At 49.3% G+C, this 27,762-nt stretch overlaps 1 protein-coding gene across 4 annotated transcripts in view; it reads right to left on the minus strand.

The window, feature by feature from the left end:
• Positions 1–719: 719 nt before the first annotated feature.
• Positions 720–27,762, minus strand: part of CTIF (cap binding complex dependent translation initiation factor) — a 125,973-nt gene continuing 98,930 nt past the window's right edge. For all 4 annotated transcript variants that reach the window (XM_030467293.1, XM_030467292.1, XM_030467291.1 and 1 more), the window contains 3 exons: positions 25,050–25,205; positions 7,843–7,896; positions 720–5,380 (listed from right to left, as the gene is read on the minus strand). In XM_030467293.1, the coding sequence (XP_030323153.1) occupies positions 5,165–5,380; positions 7,843–7,896; positions 25,050–25,205 (426 nt within the window). In that variant the 3' untranslated portion in view covers positions 720–5,164. The remainder of the gene's footprint in view (positions 5,381–7,842; positions 7,897–25,049; positions 25,206–27,762) is intronic.

Genomic DNA, 27,762 nt, shown 5'->3' on the forward strand with positions numbered 1-27,762 from the left:
TCCCCGTGGTTCTTCTATGTACTGAGTTAACCCTCCTCTTCTGGGGCCCAAAGCTGCAGATATCCCTGGCCACGGGTGTCTCTGATGACAAAATGGGCACAAACCACTCGCCTCCATCCAGTGACCCTCAGGGCCCATGCACACAGTTCAATTGCCCCCAAATTTAATTAGCTTAATAGGAGAGCTTTCCAGAGGAGACTCTGCAGAAAAAGTGAATTTTGAATGTTTAGAATGGAGTAAAAGGCAGAAGTGGTTTGTGAGCTGGTAGCATTGGGTGCAAGGGATGTGATAAATGAGAGGGCCCTCCAACAATCCCCCCGCAAGGTCCAGCCAAGGCAGGACACCAAAAGATGGATGATTCCTTTGGGATAGGGAACAGGGACTGGATTGTCCTGGTTGCCAAGCCAGGAAAGGGGCTCAACCCCAATCCATCACCCCTGGACCTCCAAGCCCTTTGTCTGGGGCTTCATCCTCACCCCAGAGATGAGGATGATGAGATGGGGAGAGGAGCCAACCCCAACCAGGGCTGCAACACCATGAAGGATCCACCCCAGCTCCAGGGCAGGATCCCTCCCTCTGCTCCCTTCCCAAGCAGCCACCATTAGGGATATTTTCATCCCTCCCCTCCTTATTTTCCTTTTCTTCCATCCTAAACAAAAAAACCCCAAGTCTCTCCCAGAGCAGCACCAGTGCCTACCCACAAAGAGATGGGGGAAATGTCAAGCTTGAAACATTTATTACTCAGATGATGCATTTTTAGAGCATACAGTGGGGCTGGATGTTCCAGAAACAAAGACTGAATCTCCACAAAGAGTTTTTTTATTCGCTCCCTTGTTTTAACAGTCTCTGAAATGCTGAAAATGATGAATTTGTCTTTTCACTAGTATGAATATCTAGTCCTTATCCTCCCCCCCAAAAACCTTTTTCTTTAGTTTTTATTTTATTTCTTTCTTTTAAAGCGCTTAGTTTAGCAAATATGATTAAATTAAAAACGTTGCTTTTTTTGTTTTGTTTTGTTTTGTTTCAAATGCAAATAAATAGGTTAAAAAAAAAAAAAAAAAGATAATAATGAGTTGCTATAGTGTTAACTTCTGCAGGACACCACAACTCCCTTGGTTATCCACAGTGGGCTTTGCAACCATCTGTGTTGTTTCTCCTGCAAAATAAAAAATACTGAGAGTATCACCATGATTGGCTAATAGCTAACACCAAGAGCAAGGTTAGTGTAGAGCCATAAAATACCCAGAAGGGAAAAAAATATTATAATAATTAAAAAAAAAAATTAAAAATAATATATATAAGATTTTGAGAGACTTCTGAGTGAGGGATGGTAGAAAAATAAGCATGAAAATAAATCATAAGTTATTCTGACAAGTTTGCCTTCAAAGCCATCAATCATGCCAAGAATAGATACTAATTAATCTCCTTTTGGGGAAGAGGGGAACGAAGCAAATTGCTTCATTTTCCCTTTTTTCCACCCCCCCCCCCTCCCCATTTTCACTTCACCTCCACATACAGGAGATTTCTCCACAACGGGGGTGAAAACCCTCATGGGGAAAGCAAGCAAGTCACTCCATGGGTAGCAAAAAAACAGAACAACCAACCCCAAACCTCTTCATTTTGGGAAGAATTTCACCAGGAATGAGGTGAAGTTGATGCTGGGGAGTCAGCAAACCCTCTCTGCATCCACAGGGCGGGCCAGCACGGCGGTGCTGCAGAGCATCATTCCTCTTGCAGATCCCAAAGCCACTTGCCTTTAGGCTAGCCCAAGCTTTGGCCCCACACATATTTGGCCCGAGGAGGTGGTTTTTTTCCCCTTGGCTGATGAAGCCTTCCAGGAAAAAAAAAAGGTATTAAAACTCCAGGTGGATATGTTTATTGAGCAGCCAAGAGGGATGGCTCTGGATGGTTCCAGAGGGGGAGGTGTAGCTAGTGGCTTCACACCTTCTAAAATGAATGATGTAGAATTAACACTCTTTGGTGACTGTTTCTAAAGAAAACAAACAAATAAAAACCCCCAAAATATCCAAAAGAAACCACCAAAAAAAGGAGAAAACACTCGATGACATCCTTAGGTGCTTTCACCAGGACTCAGCACTGCTCCATCAAATGACCTCGTGGTACCTCTTTTCCCAACATGGTTATTGATGTCACACGCTCACTGGCTTCCTGTGGATAGATTGTGGGAAGATACCAGGGGCAGCATGTAATTTTGGGGAAAAAGAACCCCATTTTTTGGTCAATGTTTTGCTTCTTGTGTCTGAATGGAGCGACTGATGTATTCAAGTCGGGTGAACGCACGTTAATAGTGGGGACAAATGGTAAGACATCAAAAATCCCCAATGGATTTCATATCAGAGTCCTCCAGTGGGAGAAATCCTGGTGTTGAAAGGGCCAAACCCCACCGTTGGGGGCTTGCAGGATTGCATCCAAGTGGGAAAACTGAATAAACCCTCATGGCTGGCAGGGAAAAGCTTAAGCAGAAATACTGCCTCAAGACTTACACTTTGCTTCTGAATGGCTCCTGATGCCCTGCTGGGTGAAAATTCTGATTTTTAGAAGCAAAACGCGCAGTTCTCTGGGTTTTCTCTTGTATTTCTTCTTTTTCTTTTATTTCTTCCTTTTTCTTTTATTTCTCCTTTTTATTATTTGTGTCTTCTTTCGCTATATCCCGAGAGAAAATTCCCGGTGGAAGGGAGAAGCTGCAGGGGCTGGAGCGGTGGTCTGGACTGCTGCTGGCAGGACCCTTGGCACCCCAACCCATAATTGTGTCCTTCTTATAGGACCTTTCTGTTCTTTAAAAAAGAAAACCAAGATAAAACTGATTTTCAGGTCTTCTCCCAGACTGATGCTGAGCTTGGGTGTGCCACGCATTAAATCCCTTTCTTCTCCTCTTCTCCTTGAGAACCCAGGGAGCAGGAAAACCCAAGAGGAATGGGTACAAGCCCAAGCCTTAAAATACTGTTGGGCTTTGCCACCTTGGTCAAGTTCAGCTGCTCATTAATACTATCAAACCTCGTTGCTCCTAATGAAGCTGATTCAACCCAAGGCACCGTCTCCGCACGAAGCTCCTGGGCTCCAATCCAGAAAGCTGGAATTCTTTTCTCCAGACAGGTCCAACGTACCCAGGAATAATTTTGCTGCTTGCTGGGTCAACAGGAAAATTGAAGCTCCTGGTTCCAGCCTGCTCCATGTGAAGATTTGAATCCATATCAGCAGACAGCTGGATGAAAACTCAAAATAATACAGAGAGAAAGGTTTGGGTTGGAAGGGACCTTAAAGATCATCTTGTACGCACCATGGCAGGGACAACCTTCCACTAGACCAGGTTGCTCCATCCAGCCTGGCTTTGAACACCTCCATGGAGGGAGGAGAACTTGAACTGCAGCATCAGGACTCTCATCTCCAGCAACACATTTCTCTGCTGAAAATTTCTGCCCCTTGAAATTGTGCAGTGAAAGCTTCCTCCTCACCACTGACAGACCAACACATTCATAAGGCACCCGAGAACATTCTGCACATCCAAAGAGGTTGGGGTGAAACAGCCCTTCTCTACAAGCCACCAGAAACTCAACGCTTTTCTTGAAAAAAATGGGTTTGAGCTGCTGAGTTCAGTCCCAGGCAGGGTCTGTAAAAGCACCAGAAGTGATCTAGTGGGTAAAAGCATTATTAAACAAGCAAATGAAGAGACCACTAAGCCTTGGTCATGATTTGGGGTGTGGTGTGTCCCTCTTTCCCAGACTCCTCATCCTCCAGGCGTTTCCTCACTCAAGTGGCATCTCGACGTCCTTCCCCACAACCATCTTCTCCCTCTGGATGCTCCAAAAAAGAGCAACCCAAGCAAAATCTCCCCCTCTGAAAGTGTCACCCATCCCTTGAGGATACGGTGCCACCAACCACAGGACAGAGGGGCTCTGGTGCACCTCACACTTAGAAACATGGAGTAGCAAATTCAACAAGTTGGAAGCCAGGCTCAAAACTTCTATTTTTGGCTTTTCCTATTTTTTTAAACTCTGCTTCTTTCTTTTTTTTTTTTTTTTTCCTTTCTCCTTGTTTTTGCTGTTCACACCTTGTCTTCGCTTTCCCAGTTTCCAAGGAAAAAACATCAAACCTTCATTTCTCCCTCATCCTGTACATTATTAGGCCCAACTTTAAGGGGCCTGGATTTAACTGTATAATTACAACCACGACAGTAATTACAGTAAAGCACTCCTTCAATGGAAACAACAACAACAAAATAAGAAATCATTAAAAAAATAAAATAAATGGGTTATAGTGGTTGAGGGATAACGGTGACTTAAGCAGCAAGAACCACAGAGCTCCCAGCTCAGAGGACACATTTCTCAACCCATCAAGGAGATTACTGGCAAGATGATGGAGGCTTCTGCAGTGGACTCCTTTAAAATACTCCTTCTGCTTCAGCATCTTCATGTGAACCCAGCAGCCAGCTGGTGGGAAGGCATCGTGTTCTCCATCCCCAAGCTTTTCTTAAGGAAAAAACCCACCAAGGCTCGAGAGAAATGAAAACCCAGTGCAAATAAGAAAAGTTGTCCCACTCTCCCATCCAAGGGCTGGGGGGACATGGAAAGTCAAAGACAAGAAGAGGAAGGGGGTGGAAAAAAAAAATCCTGAATGGTCAACAAAGCCACCAGTGATGAATGCTTGGTGTGGTGTGTGTCTGGCTTTGTCCTCCCAAGACATCTGCTGCCTGCTGGCCAGAGCACAGCAGGAGGATGGAGTGAAAACAATACTAACCCCCACTTGGATTCAGGGATTTTTGTTGTTTGTTTTGTTGTTTGGTTTTGGGTTTTTTTCCTGTTTGATTTGTTGTTTTTTTATTTTTTAGTCCCCTTCCCCCCCCTCCCAAATTCTCTGACTTCTTTTAAAGCCAAACAATAACCCAGTGGGACGCGTGGATGCTTGCTGGAGCAACGAGTTGAAAAATAAAATAAAATAAAACAAAACAACAGAAACCCCAAAACCATGGTGAGGTGGCACTTGGCAACGTGGCTGGAAAAAGAAACATGCTTCTCCCTCCCCACCCCACAAACAGATTCTCAAGCATGCTGGGGTTTGGTCTGCTGGGGGCTCGAAGCTCTCGCCGGATTCCGTCAAGGTGCACGTCTTCTCCTCATCCCTTCCCACCCCACCTTGCCCTGCCCCCTCATGCTGTCAGTTTCTGGATGGTTTTGTTGTAGTACTGCGTGATGGTGGGAGTCAGGGGGTTCCAGTTGTTGGCGTGCAGCTCGATGACCTCCAGGAGCAGGGACCTTGTGAGCATCGACTCGGAGGGACAGAGCATCTTGTCCCGTGCTATCGCCAACAGCTCCGTCATCATCTCGGGCAGCTGCTCCTCCAGCAGTCGGCCAGTGCTCTGCAGCTGTCAGAGGAAGAGAGAGGTCAACCAGAGAATCATTTGGTTTGGAAAACACCTTCAGGATCATCCAGTCCAAACATTAACCCAGCACTGAGAAGTTGGCCACTCACCTCAAAAGCCCTGTGAAAGCAGTGGAGTTAAGAGTGCAAAATGTCATTCACTGGAGTGCTTTCTGGAAGAATTTGGGGAAGGGTTATTCACAAAATCATCGAATTATAGAATGATTTTGGTTGGAAAAGACCCTGAAGATCATCCAGTCCAACCCTTAACCCAGCACTGCCAAAGCCACCACTGCCCCATCGCCCTCAGCACCACCAAGACAAGAAATCAGCTCTTGGTTTGCTGAGCAAGGACCTACAAAACCTGTTTGGTTTCTCAGCCACTCATTCTCTCTTTTTTTCCTGTCAGAAGGATCATAAAACCTGAGAGCAGGACAACCACCAACCCCTGTCACCAGGAGACACACACTGCAACCAGCAACCACTGCTGGATCAACCCTGCCTTAGGCAGTTATAGAATAATTTTGGTTGGAAAAAAGATCTTTAAGATCATCAACTCCAACCCTTAACCCAGCACTGCCAAGGCCACCACTGCCCCATGGCCCTCAGCACCACATCTCCAGGCCTTGGAAATCCCTCCAGGAATGATGGGGACTCCAGCCCTGCCCTGGGCAGCCTGGGCCAGGCCCTGACAACCCTTGCCAGGGAGAAATTCTTCCCAAGCTCCAATCTAAACCTCCAGCTCAATTCCTCTTCTCCCATCCCTTCTTCCTTGGGAGCAGAGCCTGACCCCCCCTGGCTCCAACCTCCTCTCAGGGGCTTGCAAAGAGCCAGAAGGTCTCCCCTCAGCTTCCTTTGCTCCAGGATCTGGACTTCTCTGGCCTCTCCAGACCCTTCCCCATCTCCATTCCCTTCTCTAGACACACTCCAACCCCTCAATATCCTTCTTGTAGTCATGAGGCCAAATCTGAGAAGAGGAGGTCACCCATGGCATAGTGATTCCTTTGGTGTCCCACCCAACTTGAGATACGATTCTCTGATATCAGAACATTTTTGTAGCCAGCTTCCACCCCTCCAGCCCTCCCCTGCTCCACGTGGCTGGGCAGGCAGACAAGCTTGAAGGCATCCTGGCTTTGGAAAACCAAAAGGACCCCACAGGAGTCTCCAAGAACCCAACATGAAGGGTGAGGTTTTCCAAAGTGCCCGCGCCGGGTGGCTGGAGGAGTGAGATCGTTCAGCTCCCACTGACTTCAAAGGCATCCAGGCTGGATTGCTTTTGAAAAAGAAATATATATATAGATAAAAACCCCAAAACTAAAGCTATCCCACCTCCAAATCTTGCTATTGCCAAAACAAAGTGCAGGCTGTGATGTGGTCTCCCTACTGCCTACCTGGCCTGTCATTTACTCGCTGATTCAGAGCTGTCAGTGACTCCCAGTCATTAATGGGAACAAGAGGAGGCCTCCTGTATGCATAATAAATCCTGCCCTGTCACACCACTGCTCTGAGGACAGACAAGGGTTTCTTTTTGAAAAAAAAAAAAAAAAAAAAAAAAAAAAAAAATTTACTCCTTGGAAAAACTTTCTGGAGCAGCAGAAGCTTCAGGTGATCCCACAGAGGAGAAAGTCCAAGCTTGGAGTGGACAGCAATGAGTCCACCATCCTGGAAAGGTTGTGGGGTTTGACCATAGAGTTGCCAAAGCTCGAAAAAATAAATTAAAAAGTAAATTTAAAATTAAATTTCAAAAACTTTAAAAAAATTCCAATTCTTCTCCTTGGCTGCCTGTTGTTTTGCTGGATTTCCAGCAGTCAGGCTGCCATTTCTCTGAAGGTAAGGATCCATCCCTGTGAGCCAATCACTTCCCAAGAGCAGTCCTGCATCCAGCCCTGGGATTCTCAGCACAGGAAAGACATGGGAGCTGTCGGGGTGGGTCCAGAGGAGGCCCAACAAGATGTTCAGAGGGCTGGAGGAGCTCTGCTGTGAGGACAGGCTGAGAGAGCTGGGGTTGTGCAGCCTGGAGAAGAGAAGGATCTGGGGAGACCTTGGTAGGGGAGCTACAGAAGGGCTTAGAAGAAAGAGGAGAAGCTTCTTAGGACAGGATGAGGGGTGATGGGTTTAAACTGAAAGAGGGGAGAGGAGAAGGTAGAAACTTTTTATGTTGAGGGTGGTGAGCCCCTGGCCCAGGTTGCCCAGAGAGGTGGGAGATGCCCCATCCCTGGAGCCATTCCAGGTCAGGTTGGATGGGGCTCTGAGCAACCTGATCCAGTTGGAGATGTCCCTGGGGTTGGACTGGATGGACTTGAAAGGTCCCTTCCCACCCAAACCATTTGGTGATTCTGTAATACAAAGGGGCAGCGTGTCTGTTTGGCTTTGGAAACATCCAACAGGTTCTTGGCATGTGTGTAACCAGGAACACAAGGGGCAGCACGAGGAAGAGCAGGGTGGGTGGTGCAGGTGGTTCCCTACCTCCATGGAGCAGCAAAGCACAGCATCTTCCTTCACATCCTGAGATTGCAGCAACTGCAAAAGAGAGAAGGCAGAGATGGTGAGAAATACATGACCTCCTCCCTGCTTTCTTCCGCCTCCTCATCCAGCTTGGCTTCTGCCTCTTTCAGGAGGAAAGGACAGAAAAATCTGGAAGAGGGGAGGAAAGAGATCACCTGAACCAAAAAAATTAAGACAAAACACGGAGGCAAAGGGTGTCACCAAGTGTACCTGGCTGCTGAGAGCCAGCAAGCAGGGGCAGAACATAGAGAATTTTGATTCACAGATTCAGAAAGATTTAATTTTTATTTAGGTTACATTGCTTTTTTTAAAATTTATTTATTTTTTTTTAATCCCAGGTCAGGCAAGGAGAAAATGCACTCATTTCATATCCCCAGCAACTCAGTCCAACCAACTTTTGAGCAGCACAGCCCTGGGAGTGGCTGTGGGGAAGGACTCTGCCCAAGAGGCAGCCACCTACCACCAAAGCTCCTTGTCCTCATTGGGACACCCTTCTAACAACCACAAAATTACCCCCTGGGGAAGCATTATGTCCAGTACAAACCATAATTAATATGGCTCCTTCTAGACTGGTGACACAGTGTGATGGGTTGGAAGGAAATGATGGTGTCTTAGATGCACCAACTCCAACCCTGCTCAGCTCTCCAGGAAATTTGTATTAAAAAAACATGAGCTTGTAACCACCAGCAACGTTCAATAGAGACCCAAAATGTTGCTCTGCAGGGGGTGGGATGGTGAAGGGAGATGCTCATCCCTCTTGGTTCGGACTCAAAGGCTGCAGAGAGGGTTGATGACCCAGCAACAGCAAAGTGTAGGAGCTCAGCACATCTCACCCCACAAACCCAAGCACCAAATCCTTGAAACCAGCTCAAAAACACTTTTTTTTTTTTTTTTTCTTTGTTTTCCTTTGTTTTCTCTGTCACATGCACCAAGTTGCCATTTCAGGCTTTTTTTTTTCCTAAAACCACGAGAGAAATCACAGTTTTCTGTTTGGTTTTCAAGAGGATCGTAAATACTGAGAGCCTCCACCAGCCAGCAAAGTGAGCTTGGGCGTTATGAAAAACACAAATCTATGATAAAAACAATGGTGTTGGTACTTCCCCTCCATCACCTTGGGCTGAATGAGCCTTGCTGGCCCTGAGCTAATCCCTGTGTGCCACAGGGAGCTGAGTGCATGCACTAAACACAGAGTAAAACTGGCAAAACAAAACTGGCCCCTTTAAGCATCTGAAATTCATTGGGGAGAGGCAAACTTGGGAAAAGGGGTTGGGCTCATTAAAACTGCCCATGTGCAAACTGCTCAGCCTAATGAAATGTGCTCCAAAGTCATCTCCTTTGAATAAAATCACAGTTCCAATTCTCAACCTTATTCTTTTCCCTTCCCCCCCTCATTTTTTCATGGTTCCTTTCTTGTCCAAATAAATCACCTGTTTGTTGCCAGGGTAAGGAAAAAAAAAAAGAAAAACCTAGGAAAAAAAAAAGAAGGAGAGAATTCAAAGACTTATCATCCCTCTCAGAGTTTTGTCTTTGCTCTCTTCTGTTTTCAGCAGGCAGCTTGTTTGCTTTGAAGATGATGTTCACAGCACCTTGGGGAGCATGTGGCCCATCAGTTTTTTATCTCACCAAAGGTTCAGCCGGAGTTTTGCAGATATGCACCAGTGTGCTGCTGTCCCCTCAGCCCCCAGTCCCAGTTTATCTTTCTTCTGAGTTGTTTGGGGAATGTTAGTGAAGCCCAAGTCCCATGCTCTGAGATAAGTTCTCACAAACAACTCACAGATTATTCTTCTTATTCAAAAAAAAAAAAAAAACAAAACAAACCCTAACAAAACAACTCAACAAAACAGATTATTTTAAACCCAAGAACAACCAGGGGAAAAAAATAAAATCAATTAGGGATAAACAGGCAACAGGCCAGAAATTCTCTCCTGGGGTATTTAGCTTGTGAGCATGGCAGGAAGAAAGATCTGCAAATTAAATCTATATTCACCTTTCCCATTTTTGTTATACTTCAGTAAAAGAACATAACATGAAAATCAAAACCATGAAGTTAGGACTGATGAGGAAAGTCCTGCGGTGGCCCCCATTCCAGCCCTGTAGTCACCTCCATGATCATGCTCCCTGCCAAGGATACGTGGTCAGGGGAAAGCTGCAACTTGACTTGTGCTTTCTTTGCCCCAGCATCCCACCTGTAGAACTGGGACATGGCTCCCTATTTCAAAATGAGGATGAACATGTCAAGGACTGCTCAGATACTGCTCAGATACCTAAGAAAAAACAGTGCCTGCATCCTAGCCCCTGACTGACTTGGACAAGCATCCTACACCTTCCTGCTGCCCTCCTGGAGCTCACCTGAGCTACCATGGATGAACAAGGAGAATCCAGGTGCTCCATCTTGGTCATCATGTGGTCCACCTGCTCTACTGAGGCACCATGTCCCACCTCATCCATCCAGGAACCACGTGCCCAACCTTATCCATCCAGGAGCCATGTGCTTCATTTCATCCATCCAGGAGCCATGTGCTCCATCACATCCATCCAGGAACCATGTGTCCCATTTCATCCACCCAGGAACCATGTGCCCAACCTTATCCATCCAGGAACCATGTGTCCCATTTCATCCATCCAGGAACCATGTGCCCAACCTCATCCATCCAGGAACCACGTGCTCCACCTCATCCATCCAGGAACCATGTGCTTCATCACATCCATCCAGGAACCATGTGCTTCATCGCATCCATCCAGGAACCATGTTCTTCATCTCATCCATCCAGGAACCACGTGCTCCACCTCATCCATCCAGGAACTATGTGCTCCATCACATCCATCCAGGAACCATGTGCTTCATCTCATCCATCCAGGAACCATGTGCCCCATTTCATCCATCCAGGAACCATATGCCCCATTTCATCCATCCAGGAACCATGTGCTCCACCTTGTCCATCTCAGAACACATGCCTCCCCTCATGCATCATCATACCATGGAGTCACCAAGGGATATCAATCCCAAGGGTCATTGTTCAACCTCTGCATGTGATACATGGGCTAGGGAAGCCCACGATTCACCCACCAAACCCAGGCACACAGCCTTGCACCAGGCAGCTCTGTGGTGAGAACCAGAGTCCAAGTCCATGCCCACAGATGGTTGGTGGCCACCTGCATCAATGCAACCCTCTGAATCCAGGAGGATCAGAGAGATGTCACTGGTTCTCTCCATCTTCCTGATCATAGCCGTGTTTTTAGCATAGAATCCCAGAATCCTAGAGTGGTTTGGGTTCAAAGAGACCTTAAAAGATCATCTAGTTCCAACCCCCCTGCCATAGGCAGGGACACCTCTCACTGGACAAGGTTGCTCCAAGCCCCATCTGAGCATGCTAAGGGGGGCTCTGGAGCTTCCCTGGCATGTAGGCACCAGATATTTGCATGCTGGGACAGAAAGAGACCTGTTGGGACACCAAAGAGCCCAGTTGGCTCTTCCTAGCCTGGCCTGGCCACTGAAGCACTGATGGAGGCAGACAGCAAGGACCATGCCACCTGGAGTCCCACCATCAGTGTCCACACCCACCCATGACATCCTGCATCATGAACCTCTCAAAGGGTGCTTCATCCCCACCCACCCATGCTCTGACAGCTCTGTGAGAAAAAAAAATGCTGCAAATGCTTTGAGACTTCCAGGGAAATAACAACCTTGAAGGATGAGCACTTTTGTGAGCACAAACCTGAACCCAAGCAGTTGGGTTTATCATTTACAATCTAATTTGTATTTACTTCAGCTATTTTAACATAAACAGGCTATAGCCCTGATACTAGTGCTCCCACACCAGAATTACTATTTATTAACAATTTAGAGCTGCTCCTCCCTGCCATGTCTGTCTCCTGAAATCCCACCACAGGCACCATCCCAACACCAGGTTCCCACGGGGTCCAAACTGCCTGAGAAAGGTGGATGAAGGAGTTGAAAAAGGCATCACAGAATCATGTAGTCACAAAGATTGGAAAAGACCTTGGAGCCCAGCAAGCCCAACACTGCCATGCCAACTAAACCATGACCTGAAATGCCATGTCCACACATTTTTTGAACATTTTTAGGGATGTGGTTTTGGGGGACTCGCCTGGGGTCTGGGGTGGTTGGTGTGACCACTTCCAGAGGGGCTTCATCAAAAACCTGGACAAAAAATTGGCTCAAGTGGAGGATGGAAGAGGAAAGTGCAGGGTGAGTCCCTCCTTGGGATGCAGATGTTGTGGCACTAGGTCCTGGAGAACTGAGAAGGTCTGGGTCTTCAGTGAGGAATGGTTTGGGGTTTGACAGAGGTGGGGCTGGAAGAGCCTGAGCATGGCTGGAGAGCATCTGACCTGTAGGACATGTCCAGCACAGACTGCAAACCCCATCACTCCTCTTTCTGTGCCTGCTTTTAATTTCAATTCACTGCAGATGGTTCTCTTGGTGCACAGAAAACACAGTGGTGCTGCTTGTCTTGGAAAAGGCATTGCCTGGGAGACACCAGACAGGCTTCACTTAAAGACAGGGAGGGAAAAAGGTCTGAAGGTCCCTGGGGCAGACCCCAAGGCTACAAATATGGGTGTCTCAAGTGCCTTTGGAATCCCTCCAGGAATGATGGGGACTCCAGCCCTGCCCTGGGCAGCCTGGGCCAGGCCCTGACAACCCTTGCCAGGGAGAAATTCTTCCCAAGCTCCAATCTAAACCTCCAGCTCAATTCCTCTTCTCCCATCCCTTCTTCCTTGGGAGCAGAGCCCGACCCCCCCTGGCTCCAACCTCCTCTCAGGGTCTTGCAGAGAGCCAGAAGGTCTCCCCTCAGCCTCCTTTGCTCCAGGATCATCACCCCCAGCTCCCTCAGCTGCTTCTCATAAGGTTTATAGGAGTGTGAGGCACATGACAGGACAGGTTAGACTCACATGCTTCTGGGTTCAGCCCCATCTCATCCCTTGGACGTTGGGGCCATCTGCAAGGAAAGCTTCCCCTTTGCTCTCAAGCTGGTTCCCCCCCGTATCGGGCAAATCTGGGCAATGAAAGCAGCAGTTCCTGCTGGAATGCAGACAAAGAGTCTGCCTGATTTCCTAAGAGAGGAGGCTGAGTGCCAAAATCTGCCCGGGCAGTCACACAATACCCAAACCTCAATTGCGAAAGTCTTCTCGGTTTTGTTTCTGATGCTGGACCAGCAGCTCTGAAGAGCGGTGGAAGATCTGAGACTCCTCCTCTCCCCAGTTTCTGTGTCCTGCTGAGAGATGTGAGCACTGGGGAAGGTCCTCTGTGAGGCCAGCGTGCCTAGGTGGGTTCTGAGTGTTCGATATTTTCATAAGGAACCCAAAATACATTTGTAGGGGCTGCTCCTGGAAGGGCTGCAGCTTTGCAGGGAGGTTCTGGAATGCATCTGGTTTCTATGGCACTGGGACCAGTGTCTTCTGGCCTCTGTGGCCCCACAACCTGCTCTTTACAGAGTGAACTCCATGAGGGGCACGCAGCCGTGGTTGGGGGTGTGGAGAAGCCCTAAAACTACAGCTGGGCTTCACCACCAAAGAACCAGCATGGTCCTCTTGAACAGTGATGGATGCACATGCAAGAGGTGGAGACCACCAGAAGCAAATCAGAGAGCTAAAGCTGCTGTGATTGACAATGCCACCAAGCTTTGGGTTTATTATCTGCTTTCTGAGATCATTTGGGCTGCTGAGAAGCTGAAGTGCTTACTTGGGTGTTCTCAGGGGTGCCGAAGCCACGAGCTGGACTGGAGAACCTGTCCCACCATCTCTTATCACCAAACCACGGGGGTTTAATTGTGTTCTTCAGTGATCCTGCTCAGGAGATGGAGTGGGAGCAGCCTGAGGCACACTTTCTAGCTGCAACCACGTTTCTCCTGTGAGGCACAGGAGAGGGATAATTGTGAGGGATAATTATTGTGTAGGACATCGCTTGCAAAACGACACTGAAGCAACGCTTGCCACAAACGACCTCTTGGCACACAGTGTCTTCTGCTGCTTTGGTGATGACTCCAGTGGGAAAGCAGAATAAAATTTGAAAATATCCACCCTGAGCCACGGAGAGATTGGGATGTCTCTGAGAACCAGTGAAAGTTGGACCAACCACAGCCCTCGTGCCTCTTTGCCCCGGATTCCCTGATGGACATATCTCAAGATGATCCATCCTGATGACAACACCCATGGACACCCAGCCTGCATGGGGTATGAAGCTCCAGCCTTGCAACTGCTCTGCCCACAGGTATGCTTTTCATCTGATTTTTAGGTCACAAGGAGGTACCTGCTGGTGTTTCCTCAGGGGAACATGGACCATGACTGCAGAGAAACCAATGTGTTGGGAAGGCACGGTCCAAGGTGGAGCAACCAGCTCACTGGGGTGAAAGGAGGTGATGGGTGAGACATCTTTCATTTTGGTTCTTCCAAACCAAAGAAACAGCTACTTGGGCCACTTGGAGATAAAGTAGAATGGACATGTTGGAGTCCAAAGAATGTAGGAGAGATGGTGCTTCCCCGTCCTGCTTTTAACCAGAGAAGCCCTTGGGAAAGGCCATGGTGGACACTGTCCTCAACAAGATGGATGGTGGGGATCAACATGGAGACCCTTCACTAAGGGGGTTTGTAAGGAAGATGAGGACAGACTTTTTTATCAGGGCCTGTAGTAACAAGACAAGGAGTGATGGTTTCAAACTGAAAGAGGGGTGAGTCAAGAGTAGGTAGAAGGCAGAAGTTTTTTTATGCTGAGGGTGGTGAGACCCTGGCCCAGGTTGCCCAGAGAGGTGGGAGATGCCCCATCCCTGGAACCATTCCAGGTCAGGTTGGATGGGGCTCTGAGCAACCTGATCCTGTTGGAGATGTCCCAGGGGTTGGACTGGATGCACTTGAGAGGTCCCTTCCCACCCAAACCATCCGAAGGTTCCAGGGTCATCCCTTACAACCAGGAGTACTGTTAAAACACAGGGTGTGCTGTCCCCCTGAGCCAACTCTTGGTGGTCTAATGGACCACAGCTGGGGAACTCCTGCCCCCAAAACCTCCTGGAAGCCCCACACTGCTCCACGAGTTCTCCTGGGAGCACTTCACAAGACATCTATAGCAACTTTCTGGTTTTCCAGAGGCCCCTTATTGACTGACTGTTGCAAATCTTTAGGGAAGGTACCTGAAATAAGAGGAGTTTCTCCAGCTCCTTTTTTTTCTAATGTCCCAAGGCACTGGGGTGGGGGTGGAGGGGGGAGTGTGTGAAAAAAGCCAAGACTGGGGAAAATGCAAAGTACAAATGAGGGTGTGGGAGATGAGTAATTTACCAAATACTCCACGCCAGTTTCAGGATTTCTACAATCTGCTCCCATTAGATGTATCAGATCCTCAACTCAGGACATCAGAAGGTCAGCTGGGATGATCTTGCAGCCACCAACAAGCTGTGATTGTCCCTCCCTTACTAAAGGGGTCCTGAGTCCCTCTCTGGGTTTACCCTGGGAGCTGGGGAAGTCAGGTGAGACCTTCCCCTAGAGCAGAAACAAGTGATTACTTGGAAACAGAAGCCCTCTAGAAGTCCACAAGCAGAAGTGGCATCTTCTCTGCTCACCTATTTGATTTTGAGGTTTTCCAAACATGGGACAACTCTTTTCCTTACAAGCTGCCTGTGCTGAGATCTTCAGGAGGCACAGGTTCTACCGTGCTCCAAAATGGTGCATGTTGGGCTCCAAAACCCCAGCTGAACTGGGAGAGGAAGGCTGTGTTGGGCTGCATCCACTAGGAGTGGTCCTTTTCCCTGCATGGCCTTCTGCTCACACCTCTTTGGGAATCTGGACAAGTCTTCCAAGCCCACTGAAGATGCACAAGGTGCCAGCATCCCATGCAGCTCATGGAGAGATCTCTCTCTTCCCAGTTCCTTGACTGGTGTGGGCTGGTCTCAGTCTGGATGAAAACATGCTGACAGGAACCCATGCTGCTTTGTCAGGAAGAAGCCACCAGAATGGGTCACTGCTGGTCCCACAAAAAACTGGCCAGAGGAGTGACAGGACAAGGGGTGATGGTTTCAAACTGAAGGAGTGGAGAGTCAAGAGTAGGTTGGTGAGACCCTGGCCCAGGTTGCCCAGAGAGGTGGGAGATGCCCCATCCCTGGAACCATTCCAGGTCAGGTTGGATGGGGCTCTGAGCAACCTGATGCAGTTGGAGATGTCCCTGGGGTTGGACTGGATGGACTTGAGAGGTCCCTTCCCACCCAAACCATCCGATGGTTCCAGGGTCATCCCTTACAACCAGGAGGCTGGCACAGTGGGGGAAGGAGTATGCCCAGGTGGTTGCATCAAGAACTCTGTCCATAAGAGGCACTTTTCCCTACCTCAGTTTGGACAACTTCAAGAAGTTTGCTTTGGTCTTTTACAGTGATGTGCTGCTCTCTGCTGAGGAGGAGATTTCTGTTCTCTTACCCAACCAGGACTCTCTGGGAGGGTGATAAGAAGATATTAGTTTGTTTATTGCACCAAATTAAACCAAAATGTTGGTTATCCTCCTCGATGGGTTCCTGAGGAACTCAGAGATACTTAACAGCAAATTGAATTAAGGGCAGAGGAACAAAACCCTGTACCCAGTCGTGGGAAACTCCTCCTACTCCTTTTCCACTGTAGACAAGGGAAACCATGAAACATGACTCTCCCTGGATCTGGAACAGCAGAAGGGATTCCTGCGAAGATGGAAACCATTAAGAGGCAATTACTGGAGACAATGATGAAGAAAATCTGGTCACTCATCAAGCCAGACACTGGAACCCAACAGTAGCCTGGTGGTTACACCTCTCCTGGCTGGAGGACCTCGAGGACCCGAGGCTGGGTGAGACAGATGGACAAGAGCCACCCAGTCTGAGCAGATAGGGAGACCCAGCCACCCAGACGGCCAGCTTCATCCTGCCTGGCTGAAGACATAATAACCCTGGGAGAAGAGGATGTGATCTCATCCCAAGGGTCCCGGGGCAACACAAAACATGGAAAGAAAGAGCGGCGAGACCATCGCGCTTGATTGCGCCGGGCTCCACCCTGGCTCGCCCGGACGCTCTCCCGGCTTTCCTGGCTCTGGGGAGGGAGGGAGAGAGACACAAATAGTTGTGTTTACATCCCATTGAAAGGGGTTTGGGGAGCTAACAATGCCTGGGCTGGAGGGCGAAGGGGAAAAACAAAACCACTCGAGGAGGAGGGACCATCCTGTGAGATGGTATCGAGCGGCGTTTCTTTATCTGCCCTAATTGCTTCCTCTGCCTCCTCTGTGGGTCCTACAGAAACAAGGAGACGGGGGGGGGGGTGTGGGGGGATGATTTCCCCTCCCCTGTTTCAAATTTTGGTTTTTCCTGCTGGCACAGAAAGAATCCTGCAGCTTTCCAAGAAAGCACAGAAAACAACTCAACAGAGCTGGTGGGCTGAAAGGCATCGTGCAGACCTCCTGGGCTCGGTCTGTCCTCAGACAAGAGCTGACTCCCTTCACCTCCATTCTGCTCTTTGAGTTTTCTCCCAGCTCTTCCCAGTTTTCAGTCCTCCTCTTTTGGATTCCCACAATATCCCCCACTTGTTTGTTCTCCCCATTTTCTCCTTCTTTCTCCCATGTCCCCGACACTTGGTCTCCTCTTTCTCCTCCCTTCCCTGGGATCCCTTCCCTACCATGCCCACATCCCCCCTCCCTCCTTTCCACTCCCCAGTTTGTCCCAGTCCCATTGAACTGGAGACCAAACCGTTTATTTTCACAAAACGACGGGACCAGAAGGGGACTTTTACGAGGAAGTAACTCCCCTTCTTGTTTGCCCAGGGAGGTGGTTGAGGCCTCATCCCTGGGGATGTTCAAGGTGAGGCTTGAGGAGGCTCTGAGCACCCTGATCTAGGTGAGGGTGTCCCTGGGGTTGGACTGAGTGACCTTTGGAGGTCCCTTCCAACTTAAATTATTCCATGATTCTTCATACAGAGGACTTATTTTCTCTGGTTAAGTCCAGCCCCATGGAGCTACCTGGGTGGTGAGGGGTGAGGATTTTGGTACCTTTTGTGTTTGCTCATTCCACGAAGGAAAAATTATGCCTCGTTCTTGGACTAGCAACACAATCCTGACAAAGACACTTTTTTTTGGGGGGGGGGCTTTTAAAAAAGTCGGCGTGATTGAAAACTAAAACGAAACAACCCCCCCAATAATAAAAAAAAACAAAAAACCCAACATGTTGAAAGAATCCAATTTTCTTTTCCAAGCAGCACCACCCTCCCGGCTCATCTGACTGCAGCCAGGGAGGTTTTCCTCTCTCTTCCTCTGAAGGAGACAGTGGAAAAGGCAGTGCCCTCTTGAAGTTCAGACGTTAATTACTGCCTTGGAAGATTTTTTTGCTCAATTACACTGCATGGCCCCAGGAGATAACAGGCGTGAAGAGCAGGGAGGGAGGGAAGGGGAGTAGATCCCCAGTCTCCGCCGACTCATGAGACGGGGAGGATTTATCCTCCCTGCACCTCCACAAACCCCCCCAAGGCTTTGGGATAGTGAAGGCAGGGGAGCTGTGAGAGCCTGCCAAGCTTTTCAAGGCTTGCTGGAACGGGACAGGCTCTGCCAACCAGACTGGAGGAGGTAGGAGAAGATTCCTGTGGAGAAGCGACTGTCCTGCCTGCTGCCAGCCTGCCAGACCTGCTCAACCCTCCCTTGGTGGGGCTGATTCACCTCTCCCTGGTGCTGCCCTCAGCCCCTGGGGTTGCTAAGAAGACCATAAAATCATAAAATCCCAGGGTTGGAAGGGACTTTAAAACTCATCCAGTTCCAACCTCTTTGCCATGGGCAGAGACACCTCCCACCAGCCCAGGTTGCTCCAAGCCCCATCCAACCTAAGACTGCAAGGCATGGGGAAGACACAGCTTTTCTAAGCCAATGTCTCACCATCTTCACAGCAAAGAATTTCTTCCTCATATCCAACCTAAATCTTCCCTCTTCCAGAATCCTCTCCCTCACCTTGCTAGCCACACTGCAGCCCAGGACACGGTTGGTTCCTGGGCTACCAGCACACGTAGATGGCTCACATTGACCTTCTCATCCATGGACACTCCCAAGGCCTTCCATCTCAGGACTGCTCTCAATCCATTCTCCACCCAGGCCATATTTGTGCTTGGGATTGCCAAGAACCATGTGCAGGACCTTGCACTTGGCCTTGTTCAACTTCATGTGGTTTGCAGTGTCCCACCTCTCCAGCCTGTCATGGTCCCACTGCCCTGGACTAAAGTCCATAAAAGCCTCTATCTTGGATTGGGTGTGTGCTCACATCTCCCTTATTTGGGGTCATAATCACACCACATAACCCCCACCCAGCCCAAGCAGCAGCAACTTCCTCAAGCAGGAGGGACTTCTGTGAATTGGCCACAGCTTCCTGCAGGAAGGAGTTTTTCAGCTTAATTGGTCTCTCTGCCATGAGCTGCTTCCTGAGGTTTCCTCCAAAACTGTCCCAACAGCCCCATCTGATACACCCATGGGTGCTGAGAGTGGGATGGTGTCACCCCTGAAATCCAATCCCCTTGTAGCCAAGCTTGGACATCATGGGTAAACCAGGGGGGTAAAAAAAGTGGCTGGATGGTTGGGTTGAGTTGTAACTATTGGGTTACAACCCAACTCTGCCTGGAGACCAGTAATGAGGAGTACCAGGCTGTCTATCCTGGGACGTGCCCTGTTTACCATCTTCCTCCATGACCTTAAGGAGGTGAGGAGCACATTCCTGTGAAGTCTGTAGATGTCATGGAACTGGGGGACACACCACTCCATGTGCTCAAGGAGCTGCCATCCAGAGGCAACTCAGCAGGCTGGAGGAAGGAGTCCAGAGGAAGCTTAAAAACTCACCAAGAAACAAGCTCTGGGCAGGAGAAAAGCATGGGTGTGGAGTGGGATTGGGTACAGGGTGGGATTGGGTTCTTATGGCTGAGAGGAGACCCACCCTGTGTTGCTTGCCCTGGTGGGACTTCACTCAGCAAGGTGCCTTGAGGGGACCCCAGTGACATCACCACCTGGCATCTTCTGGAGCTTGAGGTCCTCCAAGCCAGTTTTTCCACCTCCTTGCTCTGCTGCTGCAGGCAACTGCTCAGGTTACCTGCTGAGTGACATCATGAAAAGAAACAAAAGCACCTAAAGAACCAACCACCTTGGCTGGAAGGAGCTCCTCCTGCAGAGGGATGGCAGGAAAGGTGGCAGAGAGGCACCTCTTGGGTTGGTGTCCCAAAAACATCTGCTGAGGGGGAGATGGAGACACAAGAGAAGCCCAAAACCTCCTGGCACCACTCATCTGTCCCAGCTTCTGCAGAGCATGACCATGGCTCCAAGCTGGCCGTGATCCTTCCTTCCTCAGTCATCCCCAAGAGCTGAACCATGTCCCTCAGCACCCAATCTTGACACTTTTCCTCCTCTCCAGCAGCACCAGGAGATGAATCTGGGGTTGGGGGGCAACAAGCTGGGGTTGTCCCATACCAACTCTGCTGACACAAAGAGCTGGATGGAGAACAACCAGCTCCAAGCATGCTGTGGGAAGAGGGAAGGGAAGGCAGAAGTGGTGATGATCAGTGAAAAACAGATGGCAAACAATAATATTCATTATCTTTAGGTCTTCAGTGGCCACATATCAGCTGCTGCACCAGGCAGAGGGCTGTGGAGTATTCCTGCCCCACTGATGCTTCAAGGATTTGCTGATCTTTGGTCTTAACCCACTTTCTACAAAAAAAACATGAGGAGGCCAGAAGAACCAAAGTCCCTTTGTTGTTTTTCTGGTTTTAGTTTGTTTTGGAGGACAATGTGAAGTTTTGTTGGAAGCAGGCACAGATGTGGCCCTCAGTGTTTGGGCAGAGGTTTTGGGGCAGCAAGGATGGCAGCACATCCACTCCCCACCATCCTGGAAGGTGGGAAGTGGGACACATTTGGTGTCGTTTTAGGAAATAAAGGAAAAGGAAATAAAAGGAAATCTGTGAGCTGAGAGTACATGGGCTTTTAGGGCTGGGAGAAGGCAGTGGGACATCCCCCTTGCTTGGACCACCAAGACTGGGAGGCAGGACAGCTTCTTGAAACTGCTAAAAATGTTTTCATGGAGTCAGATAAAACACTCCTGGAGGAATGTGGTCCTGGAAGATGCCACCACCAGTTCCACGTGGGAACAGTCAGGCCTGGAAGAAGACAAGGTCCAAGCCAATGGTGCCCTGGCTACAGGAAGCAGTCCTGGGGAGAAGCTTTTCCCAGGAACAATGACCTCTTCCAGCTCACCGTTTTTTCCCCAAAGCTCCAAGGAAAGAATAGAAGGAAAGCTCTTTTATTTCTTTTTAACTTCTCAGCTTTGTTTTTCTTTTCCCAAGCTCCCCAGATTTGATGGCTGCAAAAGTCCTCTGGTTCTCATCTTCACAGGGGCTCTCCTCTGCTCACCATAAAAATCCTTCCACAACCCTCACCATCTTCATTGCCAATCTTTGGGCTAGGCTTGGGAATCCCATTTCCCTTCTCCAACTTAATCCAGGTGCTATTCCTAGCAGAAAAAAACCCTCTTTAAATCTAAAGAATCACCCAAAGTCACCACGTTCCATCAAAGCATTTTAACAACAGCTGGACCCACATTTTACTTCTTGTGGCAAATCATCCCAACGTTGACTCCCCCAGGCCTTGCTGTGAAAATCATAGAATCATGGAATTTACAGGGTTGGAAGAGACCCCTAAGATCATCCAGCTCCACCCCCTGCCATGGGCCCCACCAGCCCAGGTTGCTCCAAGCCCCATCCAACCTGACCTGAGACACTGCCAGGGATGGGGCAGCCACAGCTTCTCTGGGAAACCTGGCACAGGGGCTCAGCACCCTCACAACAAAGAATTTCCTCCTAAGATCTCACCTCAATCTCCCCTCTTTAAGTTTCAAACCATTCCCCCTCATCCCATCCCTCCCTGCCCTTGTCCCAAGTCCCTCCCCAGCTTTCCTGGAGCCCCTTCAGGCACTGGAAGGTGCTCTAAGCTCTCCCTGCAGTCTTCTCTTCTCCAGCCTCAACAACCCCAACTCTCTCAGCCTGGCTCCAGAGCTGCTCCAGGACCTTAATTAGGGAAGAGGAAAGGAGCTGGAGAGAGGAAGCTTTGCAGGGGGAAGAGACATTCCTGCTTCAGTCATCAGGCAACTTTCCCCTTCCTCTTGCTCCCTCCCTTGCTGACCTTTGCCTGAGTCTGCCCAAGCTATGAAGGAAAAGGGAAAAAAAATTAAAAAAAAAAAGGAGACAGAGGAACTAAAAAGCAAGAGGAGCTGAAAGGTCAGGCAGAGGGAGAGATGGTATCACCTCTGGTAAGGTTTATCCATCAAAGGATGGGTGGATGGAAGCAGAGGAAACGAAGTGTGATGGTGGGCAGCACAGAAGGGCTCTACTGGGGGAGGAGTTTGGGGTGAAGAGCTGAAGTTGTACCTGGAGATGTAAGGATTGAGCAACGAGAAGGAGAGAAACCCCATCATGAGAGCTACTGCACCTTGCAAACCCATCATAGAACACGTGGAGGAATTGTCATGGATGCTCACACCATGAAGCTGACACTTTTTCCTACTAGGAAGCTTCCAAGGAGCATCCTTAGCCAAGGTCCCTCTCCTCTCCTAGGTGTGGATGGAAGAGCTCACCATCAGCTGAATCCACAGCCTGGCTTTGGCTCTGGTTGGCACCTATCACCACTGCCAGGTGGTTCTGTTCTCCTCCATTGGCCCTGTGCATCAGGAGAAGATGACAGTGGCAAAAAAACCCCAAAACAACAAACCCAGACAAAGTGGCAAGACAAAAATCTATCCCAGAGTCATGGAAGAGGAACGGTGTGAGTGTCAAGGTGACAACCCCATGGAGTGAACAGGAATCAGAATACCCAGATCATTTTGGGTAAAAGAGCTGGAAGACTCAGGCTCATTCATATCAACTCAGATAAGAGGCTTCTTCCCTGGTGACACCCTGGGGACAGAGCTCTCCTGCTAAGGAGCAGAGATGTATTTTTAAGAAGCAAACCCATGCATGGCATCTCGATATAATTAGTAATGTTTCTTTTTGGAGCTGCCCTGTAATAAAAAATATCCCTGATAGGTGAAATTGATGCCCTTCCATGCACCTCTAGGTCACCACCATGTCCCCATGAACCCAGGAGGTGACAGCAGGAGGGTCCAGGATGGCAGAGAGGAGTGGGCAAGGAAAGATCCAGACAGAATCAGGGCTGGGATCTGCCATGACTGATCTGGGAAGCGGAGGGAAACTTTGCTAGACACCAAGATCTTCCCATGAGGTGACACACACTGCCGTGGGCTGGAATTTTGGGGAAGTTGAGCTATTCTTAGCACCTCTCTCCCACCCCCTCCCCTGGATCTGTGTGCCACGTCACCATGCCCCAGCTCTTTCTCACTTCCACAGTCACTGTCTGTGAACCCTACCCACAACATGACTGTGAAGACAAAATGTTTATGATGTGTTTGCATTCATAGAAAACTTCCCATGACTGTAAAATATGTCATTGCCAGCAGTTCCTCCATCCTTCCCTTGCTCAAAGGCTAGTGGAGAACTTATTTTACAGTGAGTTATTTACGGCCTGACAGAAGCACTACTGACAATCTGAGATTCACAGCTCCAAGCCTATATTCAGACAGTCTTCTACAGGCAACAGTAGGAGACAAAACCATTCTGGAAACAGAATGGGGTAAAGCCCTCTCCTACAATCCCTCTAGTCACAACCAGAAGAGTTTGGGTTGGAAGGAGCATTGGAAATCATCCATTCCCAACCCCTTTCCATGGGCAGGGACACTTCCCAAGTTGCTCCAAGCCCCATCCAACCTGACCTGAGACACTGCCAGGGATAGGGTAGACATCTAATACCTTTCTGTTTGAAATCCTTCCCCTCATCCCATCCCTCCCTGCCCTTGTCCCAAGTCCCTCCCCAGCTTTCCTGGAGCCCCTTCAGGCACTGGAAGGTGCTCTAAGCTCTCCCTGCAGCCTTCTCTTCTCCAGCCTCAACAACCCCAACTCTCTCAGCCTGGCTCCAGAGCTGCTCCAGCCCTCCCAGCATCTCCAGGGCCTCCTCTGGACTCACTCCAACAGCTCCATCTCCTTCTGGGCTTGGGGACCCCAGAACTGGACCCAGCACCCCAGTGGGGTCTCCCCAGAGTGAAGCAGAGGGGGACAATCCCCTCCCTGGCCCTGCTGGGGATGCAGCCCAGGACAGGGCTGGTTTCTGGGCTGCCAGCACATGTTGAGCTTCTCCTCAACCAACATCTGATCATGGAATATTCAGAGTTGGAAGAGGCCTTTAAGATCACCCAGTTCCAACCCCTTTCCATGGTCAGGGACACCTCCCACCAGCCCAGGTTGCTCCAAGCCCCATCCAACCTGACTTGAGACACTGGGTGTTTCCACTGTCCTTGAGACACCCACATGTTGAGCTCCTCACCCAACACCTCCAAGTCCTTTTCCTCAGGGCTTCTCTCAGCCTGGATTTGTGCTGGGGACTGCCCTGACCTATCAGCAGGACCTCACACTTGGCCTTGTTGAACTTGATGAAGTTTGCATGGATCCACCTCTCCTGCCTGTCCAGCACTCCCTTCCCTCCAGTGTGTTGACCACACCACACAGCTTCAAACTTGCTGAAGGTGGACTCTATCCCACCATCCTTATTGCCAACAAAGATGTTCTTCTGCTCTACTTAACATTAACACTGGAGTTGCCTGTTCTGTTTGTCCTCACTGAGGTTTCTGCCACTTCCAAACCAAGGGGAGCTCAGGCTCTGAAATAAGCCCATCAAGAGCTCAGGTTCTGAAATGTCCCCAAAGCTGGTGTCAGGGTTGTGTTTCTGCTGTGCTAGGTGGGGAATATGGACATATGGGACCTCACCTCTTCCCCCTTTTCTTCCCCTTCTTCTGCCTGGCCTCTTCAGGTGGCTTCATTTACTTTTAAGAAGCAATTTGAGCCCCCTTGATGGGTGGATTTTTGCAACGTTGGGCTTTGCAAACCCTTGGGCCACTGGTCCTGCTTGGAGGACCAAAAGCACCAACCCACGTGCTTTTAATGAAGAGCAAGCCAATATGCAGGAAACCTCCAGGACTCCTAAAGCAAACATCCCAAAGGACCACGGGCACCTCAGCACCACACCACGACATCTTGAAGGTGGAGGTGGACTTTCCCCTTGGGTGGTCAGAGCAAATTTTGAAGGTATTTACCTCCCTGAGGCAGGTATAAATGGGGCAGACGAGGACTCTGAAGGGTTCACCAGTGCTGCTCCTCATGGTGCCAAAGACTTCACAGAGGAAGGTGATGAACCCCAGCCAGCGCTCCACGTCCCGCTGCTGCAGCTCCTCCCGCATGGTGAAATCCTTCTGCAAGAGGGACAGAGACAAGAGGGCTGCATCAGCAAAACCACATCACCCAGGGAGAGGCAGGGGCTGTCTGGAGAGAGGACGAGGAGGAAATGGAAACTCAAGGGGGGTTGGTGGTGGGGTGGGGTTGGGAGTTGGGGGGTGGTGGGGGGATAAAGACAGACAGACCGACTCTTTAGTAACAACGGGGAGGTTACTCAATGCAGATGGTGGCTGGAATTTCAACACAGCAAAGCCACCAGGTGCTGGAGAAAGAGCACCAAGCCTTGTAATAACTGTCATGGCTTGTCCCCATGTCCTGCCCTCCCCCTGACACACACACGGGGACTCTTCTCCAACCAAGGCTGAAAGAAAGCAGCAACGAAGAGGTGAAATGAAGTGCAGGATAAATGCAACGACTCGTGGTGGCCATGCTGGGCTTGGTGGTCCAGGTGGACCTGCCTGTTCATTGTGTTACCTGAAGGACTGTGGAAGGACACAGAGCTCCTGGAAGGTGTCCAGAGGAGAGGCACTCAAATGCTCAGAGGGCTGAGCACCTCCCTGGGAAGCCAGGCTGAGGGATTGGGCTTGTTCAGCCTGGAGAAGAGGAGGCTCCCAGGTGAGCTCAGAGCAACCTTCCAATATCTGAAGGGGCTCCAAGAAAGCTGGAGGAGGGCTTTGGACACAGGGGGGTAGGGAGAGGAGAAGGGAAACGGGTTAAAACTTGGAGAGAAAGGGGAGATTGAGGTTGGAGATGAGGAAGAAATTGTTGAATGTGAGGGTGCTGAGCCCCTGTGCCAGGTTTCCCAGAGAAGCTGTGGCTGCCCCATCCCTGGCAGTGTCTCAGGTCAGGTTGGATGGGGCTTGGAGCAACCTGGGCTGGTGGGAGGTTGGAACCACACAGAGGGTTAGAACTGCATAATCTTCAAGGTCCCTTCCAACCCAAACCACTGTATGATGATTCTATGATATCTGCAGCTGATCCAGTGTCCATCAGGACACATCCTAATGGTCTGGCTGCTCCAAGAGGTCTTGCAAAATGACAGCAGAGTCTGTCTCCTTGCCCAATCAGAAAAAGAGCAGGGTAGACTGAGCTTGGCATTAAAAGGTCACCTTGCTCCTGAGCTGGTGGTTGCCATGACCAAGGATTATCCAAATGATGTGATTTATGGAGAACCACCAGAAAGAATCTTGTAGTGAGATGGCTGCCTCCCCACCAGTCCTCCAGCTGGGGAGAAAAAAACAAACCACAGGGGGTTTCCCAAAAGGCAGGATGGTAAAAAAGGGATGTGTGTGCTGGGACAAAGAGCAAGGAGCACCCTAGGAAAGCAAATAAGAAGCCTTCCTAGAGGATGGCAAAGCCATCTTGGGAACAGGATGGGGGAAAGCTCTCTCCTACAATCCCTAGAGTCCCAACCAGAAGAGTTTGGGTTGGAAGGGAGCTTAAAGCTCATCCATTCCCATCCCCTTTCCATGGTCAGGGGAAACCACCAGCCCAGGTTGCTCCAAGCCCCATCCAACCTGACCTGAGACCCTGCCAGGGATGGGGCAGCCACAGCTTCTCTGGGAAACCTGGCACAGGGGCTCAGCAGATTTAGGAGCACCTCAGGGAGATGGCTGCCTCCCCTTCAGTTCTCCAGCTGGGAAGAAAAAAACCAAACCACAGGGGGTTGCCCAAGAGCAGGATAGGAAAACGTGTGTGTATCCTGTGTACCATGGAATTTCCCCCTGAAGAAGCAACCTGGAGAGTAGTAAATAAAAATAGTTTTGAAGAGAAACAGAAGAAAATAAATGAAGAAAAAAGTTTGGGGGGGTTCACAAGGAACTGTTTCAAAGGGGATGAGGGATAGGGTAGGAAAACACCTGTGTGTTTGGAGAAATAGCAAGGAACAAGCTAGGAAAGCAAAAAAAAAACCTTCTTAGAGGATGAGAGAGTCATCACCCTCCAAACCAAAAGGGTTTGAGTGCCTGGGCTCTCAGTGATGCTGCAGAGGTCCATGCAGGATGTCCCAGGAGACTCTGCTTGTCTGTCTCCATAGCAACCTCTCCTTGGTATTAAAAATCATCACCCTTTGAGCAGGGTGGGAGGAAATGAAAGAGCAGGACAAGTTTGTTCTCCACGCTGTGTGCTCCCAGCATGGGTTGCACAACATTTGAAACCCAGCACCTAAATAAATCATCTTCCATCTTTTTCATCTCATTTTATTCCTCCTGGCCCAGACAAAGGGCTTTGCTGCCACAACCAAGCCTCCAGCCTCCACTCTGGAAAGCTGGGGAGATATAAAAGCCACCACAGCAAAATTCACCCTTTTGCCCTGGCTAGCACACAGGAGTTTTTATTTAATTTCTTTTTAGTATTATTATTGAAGCAAAAATCAGTAAAGCACAAGCTAAAAAAAAAAAAACAACAACAAAAAACCCAAGCAATTATTATTATTATTATTATACAATTATTTTCATGACACAACTGCAGACACAGAGACAGGAGCCAGTCCGAGGTTTCATTACAAAAGGAGAGAAAAAAAAAAAACCCAACAAACCATTGAATATATTTGCATACCCAGGAAAAAGACTTGTC

This window comes from Calypte anna, chromosome Z (assembly GCF_003957555.1).
Source record: "Calypte anna isolate BGI_N300 chromosome Z, bCalAnn1_v1.p, whole genome shotgun sequence".
NCBI lineage: Eukaryota > Metazoa > Chordata > Aves > Apodiformes > Trochilidae > Calypte > Calypte anna.